General features: G+C 41.6%; 1 protein-coding gene across 1 annotated transcript; it reads left to right on the top strand.

Moving 5' to 3' along the window:
• Positions 1 to 130: 130 nt before the first annotated feature.
• On the top strand, positions 131 to 20,201 carry LOC106543307 (ras-related protein Rab-35). Its single transcript, XM_014059285.2, has 6 exons — positions 131 to 1,535; positions 13,206 to 13,256; positions 16,339 to 16,462; positions 17,476 to 17,600; positions 19,427 to 19,551; positions 19,707 to 20,201. The coding sequence occupies exons 1-6, from the start codon at positions 1,481 to 1,483 to the stop codon at positions 19,833 to 19,835; spliced, it is 609 nt and encodes a 202-aa protein (XP_013914760.1). The 5' UTR covers positions 131 to 1,480; the 3' UTR covers positions 19,836 to 20,201.
• Positions 20,202 to 20,866: the final 665 nt, after the last annotated feature.

Genomic DNA, 20,866 nt, shown 5'->3' with positions numbered 1-20,866 from the left:
CAAGCCCATCCCTCTCTTTATTCTCTCCCCTCTTTTGGCCCCGCCCAGCTCTCGGCCGCCGTCGCTAAGCACCGCCCATTATAACACAAGGTGCCGCCCCTTACAAGGCAGGCTCCGCCCTCTCGCTCTCCCTCCGCCTGGTTCGAATGTTCCTTTGGTGTTCCAGCCGGGAAGCTGCGGCCGTAGGAGGTGACGAGGAAGGAAGGAAGGCGCAGGGCTGCGAGGACCTGCCGGTCATCTGATCCCAGCCAGAGCCGCGTCCGGCAGGGGACGAGGAAGGCAGGCAGGCAGCCTTCGTCCACCACAGCCACGCCACCCACGGGAGACCCGCCTAACCCTGGCAGCTGATTCAGCGTTGAGCTCCTTGGCTCCCGTCGCAATGCCTCCTGCAGGCCGCCTTGCGCCCGGCTCTCCTCCTCGCCTCTTTCATTGATTCGTGCAGCGGCTTTTTTTTATTACCTCCTCCCTCCCTCCGACCTTTTCCCCCTCCTTCTCTCTCTTGGCTTCTTTTCTTGGGGAAAAAAGAAAGTAGTTAACTTTGCGATATCTTCTTCCTCTTGGCCAAACCCTTTTAGGGAAACTCCCAGCCTGCTTCCCTCGGACCTCGGTTGGATCTTCTGATTCCCCCACCCAACCCCTCGGTTTCTCCTTTCGATGCTGTACGTTTATTTCCTGGAGCCAAGACGATCTCTTTATTTTGGAATGGGGATCTAAATTCTCGCCTCATTCCTTTAAACCACCACTTGCCTTCCTGTCCTGCTTTCGTTTTTAACAGTCAGGATCATCCTTTTTAAAGGAATCGAATCGTTCTCTTTTTAAAGGCTGGGATTAAAAGACTGGAGAAAGAAGAAGAAAACACGCTTCTTCCTCTCCCTGCCTTTTTTCCTCCCTTTTTGTTTTGTTCCCAGTTAACTATATTTTCTACACGGCACTGCTTTTTGGTAAGCCAGGAATTTGGGAGAAATCTCTTCCCTCCCTATTGGCTCAGAACCGTTTAACCATTTCTGTCTGCTTCCCTTCCCACGAAAAGGGAAGCCAAAAAACTGTGATTCCGGTATTGGAGGACAAAACGCCAGAACAATCAACTTACATCCTACAGTTGTTTGGCAGAAGAAGAAACTGCTTTCCAACCCACAAACTGGGCTGTATTCCTCTGTCATTTGACCCCCAAGGGAAGAGGTGGAAAAAACATTTGGAAGGAAAAGGAAAAAAAGTTTTGACATCTTGGGGCTAAGTTACAAACATTTCCATGTTCTTTACGGTAAGTTTTTGGAGGAAAAGACAGTGAATCTTCACGGATTGACTCAGCTGCCGCCCTTGGAAATTGTTGGAAATTGTTGGCAATCTTCGGATGTTGTTTGGCCTCAGCGAGCTGCAATGGGTCTGTGAAGCCAATCCTGTGGGAAGTTTGAGGAAAAGCCCTCCAGGGAAAAACCGAGTGTGAGATACAGCAGTGACAGAAGCTGTCCCAGCACCGTGAATGGCTGCCAAGGATTATGACCACTTGTTTAAATTGCTTATCATCGGAGATTCGGGTAAGAGTGTTTGTTTTTTCATTGTCATCCCTCTTCAATCTTATCTAACTCTGTCCTTCTGCATTTGTTAGATTTTTATCCTGCTTTGATTACTTTGTAAGTAACTCAAGGCAGAGAATGTCCACAATACAGGTAGTCCTCGACTTACAGCAGTTCGCTTAATGATGGTACGAAGTTACAATGGCAGTGGCATGACTTAACAATAGCAGCCCCATGGTCACGTGATCAAAATTCAGATGATTGGCAACTGATTCATATTTATGATACAGCGTCCTGGGGTCACATGATCCCCTTTTGTGACCTTCTGACAAGCAGAATCAAAGAGGGAAGCCAACCAAGTTCACTTAACATCTGTGTTATTAATTTAACAACTGCAGTGATTCACTTAATCACTCTGGCAAGAAAGGTTGTAAGATGGGGCAAAACTCACTTAGCAAATGTTTCACTTAGCAACAAACATTTTGGGTTCAATTATGGTTGTAAGTTGAGGACTACTTCTTCTCTTTTTTCCCCTCCTCTTCTTTCCCCTCAACAACCCCCCTGTGAGGTGGGTTGGGCCAAAGTTACTTTACTCAAGCTGTCATGCTTAAGGCAGAAGTAGAATTCATATTCTCCTGATTTCTAGGCCAGCACCTTAACCGCTGCACCAAACTGCCTCTTCCTGATCCCCCCTTCTCAACCATTATTTCAATTGTTTTGCTGTCTTTTTTGTGAATTTTCAGATTTCCTAACACTTTTCATGCTAGATTTGCCTGTTATCCTTTTGCCATTTTCATTCTGAACACTTAGCCTGGTTCTTTCAAATTTTTCTCCCTTCCTAGAGTTTTTATGTTAATCTTCCATCTTCTTCCTCCAGTTCATTGTGAGCATATGGGATGGGCTGAATTCTTCCCTCCCTCCATGTATAATCTCCTTACCTGTCCTTTATTCTTGTTCTTTTGTTCTTCCCCACCCTTTTTTCTCACTTTTATTCCTGCAAATATCCCTGGGCAAAATGAAGATCTGCATAACTCTGAGAAGGAATCATTGGACCTACAATCTCCTTATCTTTATTCCTCAATTCTAGTTCTCTTCTTGTCCCATACTACTATTCAGGAGCTCTAATTCTCTATAGCAGTGTTTCCCAACCTTGGCATCTTTAAGATGTCTGGACTTCAATTCCCAGAATTTCCCTCCTTGCACGAAATTCTGTGAGTTGAAGCCCAAACAGGGCTGGGTTCCTGCCAGTTCTAACCTCTTCTATAGAAGATGTTCCACGAATCTACAGTGCCATTTAGAACCGGTTCCAGCTCCCTCCCCCCACCCGTCCGCACATGATCAAGGTGAAGAGCGAGAGGAGGAATTCTGGGAGTTGAAGTCCACAAGTCTTAAAGCTGTCAAGTAACTTGACAGCTTTAAGACTTGCGTGCTTCAAATGCCAGAGTTTCTGAGCCAACATTTTGGTTGCTAAGCAAGAGCATTGTTAAGTGAGTTTCACCACATTTTATAAGTTGGCAATGCCCACCCAGTCATATGGCCGGCAAGCCACTCCCACCCAGTCACATGGCCGGCAAGCCACTCCCACAAAACCACACCCACAGAAGAGGTTCTAAAAAAATTTGAAACCCACCACTGAACCCAAACATTATCACAGTTTAAAACTGCTCTATAGATTCCACTGACTTACAGAAAGATCCACTAAATATGTTAAAGGGTGAATTTTATTTTTGTGACATGTTAGTGGTTTTCTTCAGGACTTAATTCAATTTGTAGAATTCCAAGCAGCCTTTGGGCTGTAGTTTTCTCAACCCTGGAATATTTTCATTTGGCTTTAGTGATGAGGGAACAACCTTGGGAGTTTCCTTCCTATGACTTTTATTGTTTTGGGATATCATCTCCAAGTGGATGGCCTCCAGGCATGCTGGGACTACACAGCCAGGCTGACTTTAATTCTGGGAAATGTAGTCTAAGCATATCTGAAACTGAGAATGGGTGATTATCATTCCTCAAATGGTTTATAATACTATTTCCTGCATTTATTTAATATATAGGTCACTTCCTCTGTAGTTATCTTAAAGCAGAGCACAAATGTAGAAAAATAAAAGCTACTGCTGCATTAACATTTAAGGGTGACATTGCAGTACATTTAAAAAACTGAACAGCAAAATAAAAATGTGGGTGGAGAAGCAAGGTGGAAAATTAAGATTAAGCAGGATGGGCTTTTCAATCTTCAACTGATTATAACAGCCCTTTCTCATTGGCCATATTTCACATCCTGTCATAGTCCTATAGCTCTTAACCTAAGGGTAAGCTGAATTTACTCAAAGATATTAGCCTTTAATCACTCGCGGCGAGCATGTCCAACCTTTTGCCTTGCCTGGGCCACCTTAAATAAAGAGGAATTATTGTGGACTGCAAATAAAATATATAATATAGTTAATAAGATGGCTCAGCAGTTAAAGATGCTGAGCTTATCAGCTGGAAAGCTTATAGCCTGGGTTCAAGATTTGAGCACTGCAGGACAGGGTGAGTTTCCGTCACTTGCCCCAGCTCCTGCCAACCTACCAATACGAAAGCATGTACATGCAAGTGGTGGGTTTCCAATCTTTTTTTACTATCGGTTTGCTTGTGCGTGTGCATGCAACACTTCTGCGCATGTGCAGAAGCATCTGGATGGGTGGGCGGAGCCTCCCGCCACTGAGACTATTGGTTCAGCTAATCCGGGCCAAACTGGGAGCAATCCACCTCTGAAGTAGGTAAATAGGTATCACTTCGGTGGGAAGGCCACAATGCTCTGTGCGCCTTGATGCGTAGTCATGTTGGCTACATGACCCCGAAAACATCTTCAGACAACCCTGGCTCCCTTGCCTAAGAAATGGAGATGGGCACTTTCCCCTTAGGGTCGAACACAACTGGACAAGGAGAAAGCTTTATCTTATAAATAAAGTTAAAAGTTTATGATCTTGTGGATTCCTACCAGTTCAGACTGGTTCAAGCAAGTAAGTAGTAACTTGGCCTGCCATGCCCCCCAAAACGATTCTCTTGGTGGCGCCTTTGTGCCCGACATTTTGTTTTTTGCTTCTGCGCATGTGCAGAAGCATTTTTTGTACTGCGCATGCACGCATAGTGTGTGAGGGTGCACAGCACGTCCATTTCATTTCATTTATTGAGCTTGTATGCCGCCCATTCCCGAAGGACTCCAGGCGGCTTACAATAAAACAAGGGAGGGGGATAATATACAAGACAACATATTAAAATGTACAACAGTCACAATTTCCGAGGGGCTGGATATTTCGAAAGCCCCCCGGCCTGCTGGAGCAGCCAGGACTTGGTGGCTTTGTGGAAGGCCGGGAGGGTAGTGAGGGTCCGGATCTCCACAGGGGGATCGTTCCAGAGGCCTGGAGCTGCAACAGAGAAGGCTCTTTCCCGGGGAGTCGCCAGCCGACACTGGCTGGCAGATGGGATCCGGAGAAGGCCTAACCTGTGTGATCTAATCGGTCTATGGGAGGTAATCGGCAGGAGACGGTCTCTCAGGTACCCAGGTCCCTGAGCAAACTGGCAGTAGCAGCAGCCAGAACCAACCCTTGTTGTGGGGCCACATTACTAGCTGTTCAAGGCTGCATACGGTCTGCGGGCCGCACGTTCGCTACTCCCGTAAAGGATTGCACTGTTACTTTCTTTACATAGATTTTTCAATTCTGTAAAAAAAAAAGTTGCAAATCAGGCAGGTGACTTGGGGGCCTTCCTATAGCTTAAGATTTTGTACCTCGCTAGCCTCAGCCAGCTTGGCCAAATCCAGAGATGGATTTATAATCCAAAACACCTGGAAGGCAGCAAATTGCCTATGTTGGGGCGAAACCATTTCATTCCACCCCATCTGGTAAAGTCCTGTCTTTTGTTTTCTGGGCTGGATTTTCGAGCTCTGGAGTTCTTTGGCCATAGCTTAAACAAAAGCTTGGCTGAAGATGGGGCTGCCAAGAGAGAGAACTGGGGATTTGCTGGGCTGCACCTGTTGTGAAATTGGAGTTGGATGTGGAATTCCTCAGTTTGGGGTGAATGATTCATACAGACGGCATTGCAGTTTGTAGACACATTGTGGTCTCCCACAAATCGCTGACATCACACAGCTGCTTGGGGAGGTTTGAGAATGAGAATGGGGTGGGGACTCTTACCTTCCAGCTGACTCACTACAAAACCAAAAAGCGGAAAGGAAGACTGGTTGGAGCAGATTTGTCCAGTTGGGGTTGATTTGATCTTCCGTGGCTAGTGCAGGTAGTCCTCAACTTACAACTATTTGTTCAGTGACTGTTCAACAGGACTGGAGAAAAAATGTGACTTACGATCAGTGCCCGGACTTACAGCATCCCTGTGGTCATGTGATCAAAATCGATGTGCCCGGCAACCGACATATTTTTGACAGTTGCAGCTTTCCAGCATTCATGTAATCACCATTTGTAATCCCCTCAGCGGACGTTGGACAACCAAAATCAATGGAGGAATCTGGATTTGCTTAACAACTGCGTGATTCACTTAACAACTGCAGCTATTTGTTCAATAACCATGGCAAAAAAATGTAAAAGTGGGCACAACTCACATAACAATTGCCTTGCTTACAACAAGGGGAACTGGAATCAATTGTGGTTGTAAGTTGAGCACTACCCGTAGATCAATTGTACAGGAAACCTTTCCTCTGAACAGTCATAGGGGCTGTTGCAAACTGAACCTTTCTCTGCGCGGCAATCTAATCCTGTGACAGAATTGGATTATCTTCCTTAGTTATTATATTCTTCTTGAAAAGGGCCTAGTGTAACCTTACATGGTCTTGCTTCTCTCTCCAGTCAGAAAGGCTGCTCCTTGCTTTCACTTCAGGCCTTTTGCAAGTGATTTATTTTATTTTATTTTATTTATTTGATTTGTCAATCAATTAAAAGATAATAAGTATAAGAATAAACATGAGTATGAATAAAAGGGAACATTAGGACAGGGACGGTAGGCACAATGGTGCACTTATGCACGCCCCCTTACAGACCTCTTAGGAATGGGATGAGGTCAATAGTAGACAGTTTAAGATTAAAGTTTGGGGGATTTGAAGATATAACAACAGAGTCAGGCAGTGCATTCCAGCCATTGACCACTCTGTTGCTGAAGTCGTATTTTCTGCAATCACGTTTGGAGTGGCTTGCTTATTCTGTTGCGTGCTCTTGTATTGTTGTGGTTGAAGCTGAAGTAGTCATTGACCAGTAAGACATTGTAGCGGATAATGTGTGGCTTATCTTCTCTCTTTAGGACTTTGGAAACTTTTAATGGTTTCTTCTGTTTGCTTTCTATACTTGATAAAGCTGATTTTGAGTTGGATCAAAGTAAAACTAGTAGAAGCAGCAATCCTTGGTATGCGTTCATGCATGTTTCAGTGTATCCAAGAACCAGGGTTTGTGCCAACCTGGCAATCATTTCAATTGATTTTGCAGCTATTAAGATTGGTGGCTGAGCAGGGACAAAAATAGCCAGGGAAATGATTGAAGCCTGGGAAACATGTCCTTGGCAATCAACAGGAGTGCTGATTTACGATACCCCCAGCTTATCAGGTATTTAGAAGCTGAAGGCTTGGCAGCAGAAGGAAACAACAGCCAATGATTTAATAACTGGCCATCAACACCCCAATCAACAACTAAAAAGCCACACACAACCAGGTGCCACATAGAATAGCTCAAAACATATATTCTGCTAGAGAGAAGTTCCCTGAGGATGGACTCCAGAACAAGTTTGAAAGCTTGATCCTGGTGACTGATCCAGATTGGATCCTGCAACATTATCCTGGGACGCTTGGGACACATATATTTGCCTTCATTTGTGAATAAATTGGTTTCAGTACACAGTAGAAATGGAAATAATGTTTTCTGTCAGTTGAAAAGAGCCGAGGTGGCGCAGTGGTTAGAGTGCAGTACTGCAGGCCACTTCAGCTGATTGCTATCTGCAGTTCGGCGGTTCAAATCTCAACGGCTCAAGGTTGACTTAGCCTTCCATCCTTCCGAGGTGGGTGAAATGGGGACCCAGACTCTGGGGGCAATATGCTGACTCTGTAAACCGCTTAAAGAGGGCTGAAAGCCCTATGAAGCGGTATATAAGTCAAACTGCTATTGCTATTGCTATGCTGGCTATAGAGGAGAGAAAAGTTGATGAAATGTTTGATGGGTAGATTGGCATGGTAAAAAGCTGGTGCAAGAGGTTGTTGTTCTCTGGCAATCATATTTCAGTAGTGTAGGATCCCAGGTTGTTTGGTGGTGTGTCCTGGGATCTGTTTGGATCAGGTTGCTCCAAGGCATGTCTGATTTACAGAGGATTTTAGGATTTAAATGCCTGTCACGTAGTCATGGTCCTTACTACAAATAGGCACGCTAAATCAGAGGGACCGGCTAAGTTGTAGACTGAGAAGTATTTGGGGGGGGGGGGAAGGTTAACCTTATTAAAATGTATTCATTGGCAGATGGGGGCAGGAGGGGTCTCCTATTCATGTGACAATTCACATAATAAAATCATTATGGGAAGAATGTAAATTGGGTCATTGGCATCAGTTTTCATTGTTTGCATAATTATGTCATTGTGCTAATCAGTGTGGAAAATTGGTCGGGTGCATGGGAAGGCGGTTGAAAGAGTCTGAAAGGTGGCGGTTATATTAGAATATTAAATGTGGGTTTGGGTGGGTCTTAAGTGGGTCTACAGCTTGTTTGAAAACAATTCAGTTTTGGTCACCATAATATAAAAAAAGATGTTGAGACTCTAGAAAGAGTGCAGAGAAGAGCAACAAAGATGATTAGGGGACCAAAGGCTAAAACATACAAAGAACAGTTGCAGGGATTGGGTACATCTAGTTTAATAAAAAGGAGGACCAGGGGTGACATGATAGCATTGTTCCAATATCTAAGGAGCTGCCACAAAGAAGAGGGAGTCAACCTATTCTCCCAAGCACCTGAAGGCAGGGCAAGGAACAATGGATGGAAACTAATCAAGAGAGCCAATCTAAAAATAAGTAATTTCCCGACAGAACAATTAATCAGTGGAACAGCTTGCCTCTGGAAGTTTTGGGTGCTATCGCTGGGGTGAGGGGAGGGTTCCAAGAAGAGACTGAACAACCATTTGTCTAAAATGGTACAAAATTTCCTGCCTGAGCAGGAGGTTGGACCAAGCTCCCTTCCAACTCTTGTTATTCTGTTAATTCAAAGTTTGATTGCTAAATTTGGAGAGAAATCTGAAGTAGGGGGACAGCAAGTCTTGATTTTGGGATTTTTATGCATCCACCTTGAATAAATTAAAAACGTGGGAGAAAGGCTTGCCAAATCTATTGTTGAAAAATATGAGTGGGACAGCTCCTATTCTGGAAAACAATCACTGCATTCAAAATATCTTGATAAGTAGATCAGCTGAATAACATCTAGAGCTGAATAGCATCTAGGAGTGACCAATGCAAAACTCTTCCCCCAGGAAAACAAAACAAAACAAAACAGTATATTCTTCACTGATACATCACTTTCACTGTTGTGTTCCTTTCTTGGGCCCCACATTTTAAAGATTCAGAGAAATTAGAGCAGATACAGGAAAGGTTATGGGTAGTCCTTGACTTATGACCACTGTTGGGACTAGAATTTTGGTTGTAACTCCTGATGGTTGTATGTTGAGGCTCCATGTGACTGAACCCAATTTTACAACTCTTTTATGGCAGTTGTTAAGTGGATCATGTTGGCCATAAGTCCAAAACCACTCTTGTAAATGGGTATTTTTTTGCCAGAAGCCAGCAAAAAATGTCACAAATCATGTTCATCATTAGAGCATCAAAGATGATGAAGGGTCTGGAGGCTAAAATGTATGAGGAATGATTAAAGGAACTAGGTATGTCTAGTCTTAACGAAGAGAAGAACTAGGGGTGACATGAAAGCAGTCTTCCGGTAGTTGAGGAGCTATCACAGGGAAGAAGATGTCAATTTAATCTCCAAAGCACCTGAAGGCAGGACAAGAAGTAATGGATGAGGAGGATTATCAAAGAGAGATCCAACCAGAAACTAAAGACAAATTTCCTGATAATAAGAACAATTACTCAGTGGAACAGTTTGCCTCCTGAATTTATGGATGCTCCACCGCTGGAGGTTTTCAAGAAGAGATTGGACAGACATTTGTCCAGAATGGTACAATGGTACAGGAAAGGTCTCCTGTTCCAGCAGGGCGTTGGGCAAAAGACCTCCAAGGTTCCTTCCAAATCTATGATTGTAAGATCTGGTTTGGCTAGGCAGAAGAGCCAAGTAACAGGTAGGCCTTGGATAGACTGTCCTTTTTTTAACTGTCCCTGAAATGACAATTTTGGCAACTACTTTCCATATTTCAATGATCTAGGACCGTGATGGTGAATCTGTGGCACGCAGAGCCATTTCTTAGGATATACGAGGCGTTGCTCTGTCAGCTCCGGCACGCATGCACGCACTGGCCAGTTGAGTTTGGCCTTCATTTTCGGGCTTTTGTCTCCCTCCGGAGGTTTCAGGGAAGCCTCCTGAAGGTTTCAGAGGGAGAAAAACTGCCCTACAGGCAATCTGGAAGTCGAAAAACGGCCATTTCTGGCCTGGGGGGGGGACGGACGTTTTCATCCTCCCCAGGCTTCTAGAAAGCCTCTGGAGCCCAGGAAGGGTAAAAAATGGGTCTACTGTGCCATCACACACCAAAATTTTGTACAGCACAAATATATATTTAAAAAGAGACTGTACTCTATGATTAAGAGAAAAATGGTTGTGATTAGGGTGTATAACATCATGTATATTTAAAAAGAATTTGATATAACCAGTGCACTGCTGTTGCAAAATTGGAACTATGATGCAGAATAAAGGAAAATGTACAATAAAAATATTATATATATATATATATATAAAGAATTTTGTACAGCACCTTTGCACAGCTTTGTGGATAAGAATGCTCGAACTATGAAGCTAATTGAAGTTTTTTTTGTTTTGTTTTTTTTGAATCTTGGTTTCCTTGCATGTATTTAACCCACAATTTAGTTCTGAGCATTCTGTGAAGCTTTTCTGTGTCTGGCTGTGTCATGTACTGTGAAAATAGGGAAGTTGCGCACACACACACACACACACACACACACACATATATACATACATACATACATACATACATACACACACACACACACACATATATACATACAGCTAACTTACATTGTGGGATACAAACTCCACAAACTCTTTCTTGTTATGTGCTGACATTTCTTCCCTTGGAGAGAAACAGAGGGGGCTAGAAAGGGGTCATACAGCTGCAAGCTGTTTTCCTTTACTTCTTCTTTCCCAGCTATTCCATTGCCAAGTCTCTTTGAAAATTAACTTGTCAGGGAGATAACAGAGATGGGGGTAGATGGAGAACAGCTGCCGTGACCCCCTTTTCATTTTAACTGGAGAGTCTTTCTAAAAGTAAAATTATCCCGGTGTTACAGAATGGAGCATTGGGTTAATTTCCAGCCAGGCAGCTTTGCCCTTGTTCTAGAAACTCCATTCCTTGCCTATTTTCTTATTTTGTTTTCTGAATGCCTCTAGCAAATTCTTTGCATTCTATGGCATTTCAGCTCACTCCATCTTCATTATATATTTGGGAGAATTGCTCCTTCACCTCCTTTCTTCTCTTAGAAGTTTGTTCTTCTGTAAACATTTGGTTTCCCCAGAGTCTGCTTGATATTTCTCTCTTGTGGCTCAGTAGCCATATTTTGGCCTCCTTCCTGGTGACATTCCTGCTAAATTCAGTGTTAGAAGGAGAATTAGATTTTAAATACAGTCTTCATGACTGTGAGGGTTGGACCATAAGAAAGGCTGAGTGCCAAAGAATTGAGGCCTTTGAACTATGGTGCTGGAGAAGAATCCTGTGATTCCCTTGGACTGCAAGGTGATCAAACCGGTCAATCCTAGAGCAGATCAACCTTGACTGCTCTTTAGAAGGACAGATCCTGAAGATGAAACTCAAGTACTTTGGCCACCTAATGAGCCTCATGCTGGGAAAGATTGAGGGCAAAAGAAGAAGAGGACGGGGGGAGAACGAGGTTGATGGATGGAGTCACTGGAGCAATAGGTGTGAGCTTAAAGGGACTCCAGAGGATGGTAGAGGACAGAAAGGCCTGGAGGAATTTTCCATGAGGTCATGATGGGTCGGACATGACTTCGCAACTAAAAACAACAAAAATTCTAGGATATTCCATTCCAGTTTTTTTCTCTTCCATCTGTGGCCATTTTCAGCGCTGAGACCTAGAAATTGTGCCATCTGCATTTTGAGTTACTTTAGAAAATGCTAACAACATTGTGTGAAAAGCCCAAGCCATCTTAAGACAGAATAATTAAAAAGAACAGCCACGCTCAGATACAGAGTGTCTTCAAAAGGTGGCCACTGTTTAATGAAAAAGGACAGTGTGTGCATTCCCTGAAAAGAATTTTGGGTAATACATAGCCAGGGTCTACATAACAGAGTGAATATGTGATTCACACCATGCCTAAATTATAATATGTTGAATTTGGTTTGATTTAGCATGCTACACGAAATCAATTAATTACGATCTGTAAACTCGTTTTTGCATTAGTGCAGGAGTGTCCAACCTTGGCAACTTTTTAAGACTTGTGTACTTCATGGCTACCTGAGGAATTCTGGGAGTTGAAGCCCACAAAGTTGCCAAGTTTGGACCTCCCTGCCTCAGCCAATTCTAGTTTGTCGAAAAAACCAACAGCTATATATATAGTAAAACTGTGCTAAAATGGCAGTTCAGTTGAACGTCACACTGACGAGTCCTAAGGGGCTCTACAGGAACCAGAGGAAATCAGCTGGCACATAAAAGAGCCTAGCTGATTTGTGGAATCTGGGAAGAAAAACAGATTTCTGTCAGTGTGTATATATGTGTGGGAGAGGGGGAGGGGGAGAGAGAAAGAGAAAGAGAGAGAGAGATGGCCTAGCATACAGCCAAGATCAGCTAAGAAAGCTTGTGCTGCGGAACTCAATCTTGGCTTATCTCCCACTGCAGCTGTAGAGACTGGAGGTGCAGTTGTGTCCTCTCAACCTTCACCGGAAGAGGGGTCTGATCAAGAAACTGTGGGGAAGGAAAGGAGAAGAGCTGGAGAAGTTGATTTCCAGGGTTATGTCAACAGGTGACCTCAGAAGTTGCTGGAGAGAATTTCTGTCCCGTGACATCTATGGTCCCACCCTTGTAGGTGGCTTGATTACTTTAAGCCAGGGTATCGAGGTGTGCCTTCTATTTCCTTCCTGCTCATAACCTTTCAGCTTCCTATTTAGAAGCAAAAAATTGTGACTGCTCAGCATGCTGCTGATCCAATTATTATTTATCCAGTGTTCTCATCACTGCCTGAGAGTTCACATCCGTCCTGGAAGATAATCCACAATCTCAGAGGTCCCCCTGCCCCCAATGCTGTGCAAGCTTCTCTTGCAGTCCTGTGGTTTTTACCCCCTCCTTCTCCTTGTAGTAGGACACAATAGGTTGAGACAGGAGTGGCTGTTTTTGAACAAATACTCCAAAGGTTGTTTGCTCTGGGTGGGAATCTTCTCAGGAGCTTTGTTGAGGCCATCTGTTGCATCAGAAGCAGCTAAGAAATGAAGGGGAGGATTAAACTCTCATTTTGAGTTTGTGTGATTTGTTCCCTTTTGTTTCCTGTCCAGGGGTTGGCAAAAGTAGCCTTCTGCTCCGTTTTGCAGATAACACCTTCTCAGGTAAGGAACTGCCTTCTGTGATAACGATCATTGGATAGGTTGGGAGTCCTGATACTTGCAATGCACCAAAAATGCTGCAGTTTCAGTCCAGGCCAAACATCTTTGGATAAGATGGATTCTTGGCTTTAACGTCTCATTTTTAAAAGCAGTTGCAAAATTGCAAAACAAAACAAAAAGGATAGATGTGCTGATCCATGAAATGCAAAAGAACAAAAAACAAAAACACAATGCCCAACTGGCAATTGGGAAGAACAAAAATTCCACAAACATGTGTGTGAGTTTCCCAGAGATTTTTCACAAGTCTGTTCCAAAGAATGTGGAATCTCATTCCTTTCTTTGTGGCATTTTAATTGGTCATAATGATAATGATATTGCCCAATTGTGGATTGGGGATTTAATTTACCCAGCGTTCTTTTGTTCAGTTTTGCTATAAAAGAAGCAAATGGTCCTATCTGCTCTAATTAAATGGGTTTGGGTGCTTATTGTGTTTCCCTGCTAGCAAGGCTGTAATTGAATCCTTGCTAGTATGTTTTTGCAAAGTATTGCAACATGAATTCTTTTCAAAATAAATTCCTTGCCTTTCGTCCCTCCCTCCTGCCTTGGTTAAGTTACTTCTTTCCATTTTATTTGGCTTGTTTTCAGTGTGCAGTCAGATCGTAATTTGCTGGTTGGCCAAACTGTTGATTAAATGACCAGGAAAAAAATCTGCCAGAAACACAGGTTGTATTGATTCTCACAGCATCTGTTTTGAGCAAAGTTTTTTCCTGTTACCAATAGGTTGCGCTTGTAACTGATATTAAAATCCTACAAATTCTAGGACTATTACATTCCTTTTTCCCCAATGATTTATTCAGTGGCTCCTTGACTAACAACCATTCCACTGAAAAAAATACTTTACAACTGGTCCTCATGCTTACAACTGTCACAACATCCTAATGGTCACATGATCAAAATTAAGGTATCTGTCAATCAGCAACATTTATTTACAACATTTGTAGCATGTGAACCCCCAGTTGTTTTCCAACAAGCAAATTCAATGGGAGGGGGGAGATGGATTTGTCTAATGACTGTATGATTCACTTAACAACTGGACTGATTCCCTTAACCATGACAAAAAAGGTGATAAAAATCAGTTGCCACTCTCTTAACAATCACCTTGCTTAGTTAGAGAAAAAAATATTTTGAAAATCTCAACAAAATAGTGAAGGTTGTGAGACTCAATCTAAAAATGTTACAAGATGCAAGAATTAGAGGAGGGTTTGGGTTACCAAATTGGGAACTATATTATCAAGCAGCAGTGTTATCGTGGATGAAAGAATGGATTGTACTGAAAAATACAAGATTATTAACATTTACTTACATTTGGGTTGGCATGCCTTCCTACGGTATGGGAAAAACAAGATACATGATTATTTTCAAAGACATTATATAAGAAATGCTTTATTATTAGTATGGGAGAAAGTTAGAGAAAAATACTATTTGAAGACACCAGCTTGGCTTTCAACAATGGAAACATTAATACATCAAATATTATTAATATGGGAAACATTGTCAGCTATAAAGATATTTTGACAGAAAAGGGGGGACTTAAAAAGGAACAAGAATTAGAAGAACAAAGGATTGACATGGTTTGGTACACACAATTACAGATACAATCTAGATATGAAAAAATGCTAAATTATATGGTTTCCACGTGGAGATGACAGAATTGGATGAGATACTTACAGGAATAGAAGAACAAAGGATTTAAAAAAATGTATAACTTTACTGCATGTTAAGAATAACAGGTAAAAGAACAATGATAGTGTGGGCAAATTTTTTGGGATATTCGATAGAGTTAGATAAAATGGCAGCAACTATGGGAACGAAATTATAAATTAACAATGGCAACTGCATGGTAAGAGCCAAGGTGGCGCAGTGGTTAAATGCAGCACTGCAGGCTACTGCTAGATCAGCAGGTCAGCGGTTCAAATCTCACCGGCTCAGGGTTGACTCAGCCTTCCATCCTTCCGAGGTGGGTAAAATGAGGACCCAGATTGTTGGGGGCAATATGCTGACTCTCTGTAAACCGCTTAGAGAGGCCTGAAAGGCCTATGAAGCGGTATATAAGTCCACTGCTATTGCTATTGCTATATAAAGATAATTTCTACAAAATGTTTTATAGATGGCACATGTCATCTGAAAGATTGGCAAAATTGTTTAAAGACAAATCAACCAAATGTTGGAAATACCATCAAACGCCGGGGTCATATTATCACATGTAGTGGACATGTATAAAAGTAAAAAAATATTAGGCAAGAATTTGAATGTGATTGGAGAAGATGACTCAGCAACATATTGACTTAAAACCTGAATTGTTTTTGTTGGGCATCTTACCAGGAAAATATAGTAAAGAAAATTTATATTTGATTATTCATGTAATAACTGCAGCTAGAATTGTATTTGCACAAAATTGGAAAGCTGAAGAAACCCCTAAAGCTGAAACTGATTAAGAAAATATTAGATTGTGCAGAAATGAGTAGATTAACACTAGCAATTAAAGGAAAGGAAGAATCTGATTATTATAATATATGGGGATTATTTTATCATTAGTTAGAAAATGAATATGGATAAAAAGTATAAAATTAAATAATTTAGGAAGAAAAATGTTATAACAGGAGATAATGTTAATATAAGAATAGATGTGTATAAAGAATTTGATGGTAAGCTATAACTATTATGACACCAGAAAAATTGTACTCGATGACGCACTGATTAATGAATGATGAAATGTTTGTTTTAAAAGGAAAAAATAAAAAACATAAAAAACACAATCACCTTGCTTAGCAACAGAAGTTCAGCTTCCAATTGTGGTCATAAGTCTTTGGTGTTTTGAGTGCCACAATGAAATTTCTTACCCTTAACAATCCTAGCTATTGTTTTTTTCCCTTAATACCAACAATATTAGATCACACTTCTCTTTTGCAATAATGCATCATAACATTTAGCTTTAATATTTCTCAGTTTGTGTAGTAAAAAGCCATTTTTATACCGTTTTCTGATTCCTTTCATTCTTCCTTCTTTCTTCCCTGTGTCTCTCCAGGTAGCTATATCACAACAATTGGGGTAGATTTCAAAATCCGGACTCTAGTGATTAATGGAGAAAGAGTGAAACTTCAAATCTGGGATACAGCTGGACAGGAACGGTTTAGGACTATTACTTCCACGTAAGTCCAGGACACAAGCTGAATGGAGTGCAGGGGCCTGAATACTTAAGAGTGGGGACAAATTGATGAGAGGCCTGTGAAAAGGCCACGGAAAGAACCTAGCTATTAATTAGCTATGGTAGTTAGCAGTAGACAATCTTTTCACATTTACGATTTTGCAGGATAAATACAGGTGGCCCTCAACTTAATAACCACAGTTGAGGCCAAGATTTATGTTGTTGAGTGAGAAATTTGTAAAGTGACTTTTGCCCCATTTTACAACTTTTCTTGTCAGAATTATTGTGAATCATTGCAGTTATTAAGTTATAACATGGTTAAGTGAATCTGGCTTCCTCACTGACTTTGCTTGTCAAAAGGCCGCAACAGGTAATCACACGAGCCCAGGACAATGCGACCGTCATGTGAGTCAGTTGTCAAACAGCTGGATGTAAATCACATAACCATGGGGGTGCTGCAACAGTCATATGAAAAATGGTCATGTCACTTTTTTCAGTGTCATTGTAACTTTGAATTGTCACTAAGTGAACTGTTATAAACCGAGGACCACCTGTAAAAGTTCAAAACCCTGCGCAAAAGTGCTTCCTTATAAAGCCAAAAGATTTTTGAGCCAGAATGAGAATATAGTTTAAAAATTTGAATACAGGTAGTCCTCCACGTACGACAACTGAGCCCAACTGTTTCTGTTGCTAAGCAAGACATTTTGTGAAGTGAATTTTGAACAGAGTTATTAAATGAATCACTGCAGTTGTTACGTTAGCAACATGTTTGTTAAGTGGATCTGCCCGTTAACTTTGCTTGTCGGAAGGTCACAAAAGGGGAATCACGTGTCCTTGGGACACTACTGCAGCCATCATAAATATGAGTCACTTGCCAGGTGTCCGAATTTTGATCACGTGACCATGGGGATGCTGCGACAGTCATAAGTATGAAACGGTCATAAGTCACATAAGTCATAAGGGAATTATCGAATTTTCTCTGTTCAAAGCAAGTCCTTTCATTTTCTTTGGATGCAGGTATTACCGCAATACTCATGGTGTCATCATTGTTTACGATGTGACAAACGCGGAGTCCTTCGTTAATGTCAAACGTTGGCTGCATGAGATTGGGCAAAACTGTGACAATGTGTGCAAGATTTTGGGTGAGTGGTTTTGTTACCAACCTGTTTCCCTCTCATCTTTCAGTGCAATGGTTGTGAGTCTTTGTAATTCTATCACATTACATTGGAACGTGATCAGGGTAATAGAAATACAAGAGATTTTCTCAATAGTTCTTATTCATACTGGAAAAAGAGGAAATGGGTTGTGCATACTTCATGGTGTCCTGCTTGTTTCTCAGGGGGAGTGAAATATTTTTCTTATTTCAGGAATATCCAGCCTAGAAAAATATATTCAGATGCATTGAGGTTTCAGCCTATTCACATGTTTACAATTGCTTGATTCTTCTTGGTTGCTCTAGAAACAAACATAACTCCAGAGGTATCTCATTGAAGGTCAGCTAGGGAAACCTGATAGTCTCTTTATTTATTTATTGCAATAGCAGCATTGGATTTGAGGAAATTATTTGAGTTGCATCTAGGAACAGGGCCAGATGATATGGTGCTTCCATTCTTCTTCCATTTCAGATTACAAAGTGCTGATTTGGGCCATTTGAACAAGATTTTGGTGGGGGGAAATATTCTACCATGGCTCTGTACATTCTTCCTCAACGGGGAATATTCCAGCTACTTTATTTTGGAACTACAACTCCCACAGTCCTCACCATCATGTTAAGTAGGGCTTCTGTAGGCCCTGCCTATTGGTTGCAGTGATAGAATAATATTCTGAGATACTTTGCAGGGTGATACCATTGTCGATCTTTGAGGATTGGAGATAAACTGCTAGATTTAGAGATCCACTAGCTAATCTTGGCCAAAGCTAATCAACTGGACATTTGTCACATGCCTTTCACTTTGATGGCTTATGACAAAAAAGCATTGTGACTTACTGACTGCAGGACAATTCTTTCTTTATCTAACCTGATACACTGCCAACTATGAAAATTTCTCAGCAGGTTTATAAAAGGGTAAAATAAAAATTCAGCTGAGACATTGACATAGAACTAAACACCATGATTGGGATTCCTAGAGAAGAAAAATGATATGAATTCATTATATTTTTTATCTTGCCATTCCTTAACATCTCAACTGTAACAAAGATGGGTATATTGCTTATAGAAAATTGATCTAAACAAAATTAAAGCTAGGAGTTTTTAAAATCCCATCGAGCCACTTGGCTTTATCCAAGAGATGAAGAACAAATTGGTCATCTGTTATGGATTAGAAAGCGAAGTAAATATGGAACTTTGGCTTTGCTTGCTGCAAAAAATGAGAGACCTTAGCTGGGATTAATTCTTGCTTTGTTTACTGCATTGTTCTCTGGTCAGCCAAACCAAAATTCAGTATTTGTAGGTCATTTAACCAAACTGTGAATGGCCTATTACCACAGCCATTCTAGTGAATGAGAAGGCAGATTTCTTAATGAGTCACTCTTCCATCTTAAGCGATTAGTTCACAGAATTATCCTCTTTAGTTTTTTTTCTCCAAAGTATAAGACAGAGAATGTACTGTTTGACATTATCTGCTTACCTCTGCCTTTTAAAATGGGGGACATCCAACATTGGGGCATTTATTTGGACAACATATACTGTGCCACTGAACTATGTCTTTATGATGAAATCGTTTTACACACAAAAATACCATCCACTGTAGAAGCCATTAAAAGGATCCAGGTTGAGCGGCTCAAGATTAGGGGGAGGACTGTAGCCTCAAGACTGTATGATTGGTCTTAAGACGTGTTAGATTCAAAATGAAGCCACAGTGTGCCCAAATTATCTGTTACTTAAGCAGAATATATCATATAACATATTAAAGGGTTTGGATTGTTTTCTTTGCTCTAATTCTCCTCTTCTCCGATCCTCTCAAACCAGTGGGTAATAAATGTGAGGACCTGTCACGGAAGCAAGTAGAGACTGCTGATGCCCGGCGGTTCAGTGAGCAAATGGGAGTGCGGCTCTTTGAGACCAGTGCTAAAGAGAACCTTAACGTTGAAGAGGTATTGGAAGAAGTGGTTAGGAGGGCAAACGTGGGAAGGGAAACTGAGGCCTTCAGTGCTTCAAGAGGGGATGGATGGAGTTTTGGGCTGGAAAAAAATAAACACCTGGTAAGAGGTTTGTTCAGTTCCCTTCCCCTTGTATGTTCCATCTGTAGATGTTCAATGCCATTACCACCATGGTGCTCCGAATGAAACAAGAAAACCTGGCACGGCGACAACAGCAAAATGAGGTCGTCAAAATCAACAAGCCCAAAAAGAAGCCTTCGGTCAAGAAATGCTGCTGAAGAGGCAGCCCCTATAGATGCCTCTTGCTTCTGGAGGAGAGCTGATGAACCGTGGGGAATTGTGTTGGTGGAGAGAACCAGTATGAATCCTCCTAGCCCTGGGATTCTTCTGTTTCTCTTCGCTGGGGAAGTTGAGTTGTGGGGATAGAAAGACAAATTGAAGCATTGCATTCCTTGCCTGCTGATAGGTTGGGGAGTTGTAGGTTGTGCTTACAGAAAGGGGGGTGGGTGGGCAGCATTAAAGAAGAAAAGACTACTGAAAAAAATCATTAAGGTGAATAAAATAAAGAGGATGTGGGGCATGGCTGAGCCCAAGGAAATTGCCATTCTCCCTGTAACTGAAAAAAGCCTTTCTCTACAATTTTGCTTACTCATTGTATTTTATTTCTTCACTTGTGGTCTGACAGCTGGAATACAATTGGTATTCAAATTTAAGTCCCAGTAAGGAGGTGGAGAAGGTGGGCATTAGATTATTTTGGAGCAAGCTCTTTCACATTCTGGAGCTGTGCCTCAGTTTACATAATAATAGGAAGTGGAAGGAACACAAGTAAAATGTGTCAGAATTTCCCAGCCGATAGTATTGGGAGTTTTCCTTCTCATCTCTCTTTTAGGCTTGCTCTGATTACTCTAGGTAGGAATGGTTTAGGACCAAACTACATTGCTCTTCTCTTAGATTTGGGGAGTTTTCTATCTTTTCATTAGCCCTGTCCTTCAATCCAGATGTTGGGGAGAAAATAGCCAATTGTCCACATGGTGTGTTTGAAAAAGGACTTCGTAACCTTTGCAGCTATAATTGAGGTACCATTCAGTCATTCCGGTTTACCTCCAGAAACTGAGGAATAAAATAAGAAATGGCGGCATAAATTTTAAAATAGGAGTGTGAAACTATGTCCGGATGCAGCTGATAAGTTGCCAATTTATGATTCCCAACTTTGAGGTATTACAGACAGAGACTCTGTCCCTTTTCAACACTGGGACACTGTGCAATTTATTTGCTTCTTTAATTATTTTATATACACCCAATTCTGTAG

This window comes from Thamnophis sirtalis, unplaced genomic scaffold, assembly GCF_051295495.1.
Source record: "Thamnophis sirtalis isolate CommonGarterSnake01/CBP01778 unplaced genomic scaffold, rThaSir2_p1.2 scaffold_4, whole genome shotgun sequence".
In the NCBI taxonomy this organism is placed as follows: Eukaryota; Metazoa; Chordata; class Lepidosauria; order Squamata; family Natricidae; genus Thamnophis; species Thamnophis sirtalis.
This window is presented reverse-complemented; position numbering and strand designations above follow the sequence as displayed.

Bases quoted from the DNA above. Each gene is read 5' to 3' on its own strand.
- LOC106543307 (XM_014059285.2), top strand. From the start codon at position 1,481: ATGGCTGCCAAGGATTATGACCACTTGTTTAAATTGCTTATCATCGGA. The intron at 13,257-16,338 runs GTAAGGAACTGC...GTGTCTCTCCAG, and splicing joins TGCAGATAACACCTTCTCAG to GTAGCTATATCACAACAATT. The intron at 19,552-19,706 runs GTATTGGAAGAA...TTCCATCTGTAG, and splicing joins AGAACCTTAACGTTGAAGAG to ATGTTCAATGCCATTACCAC.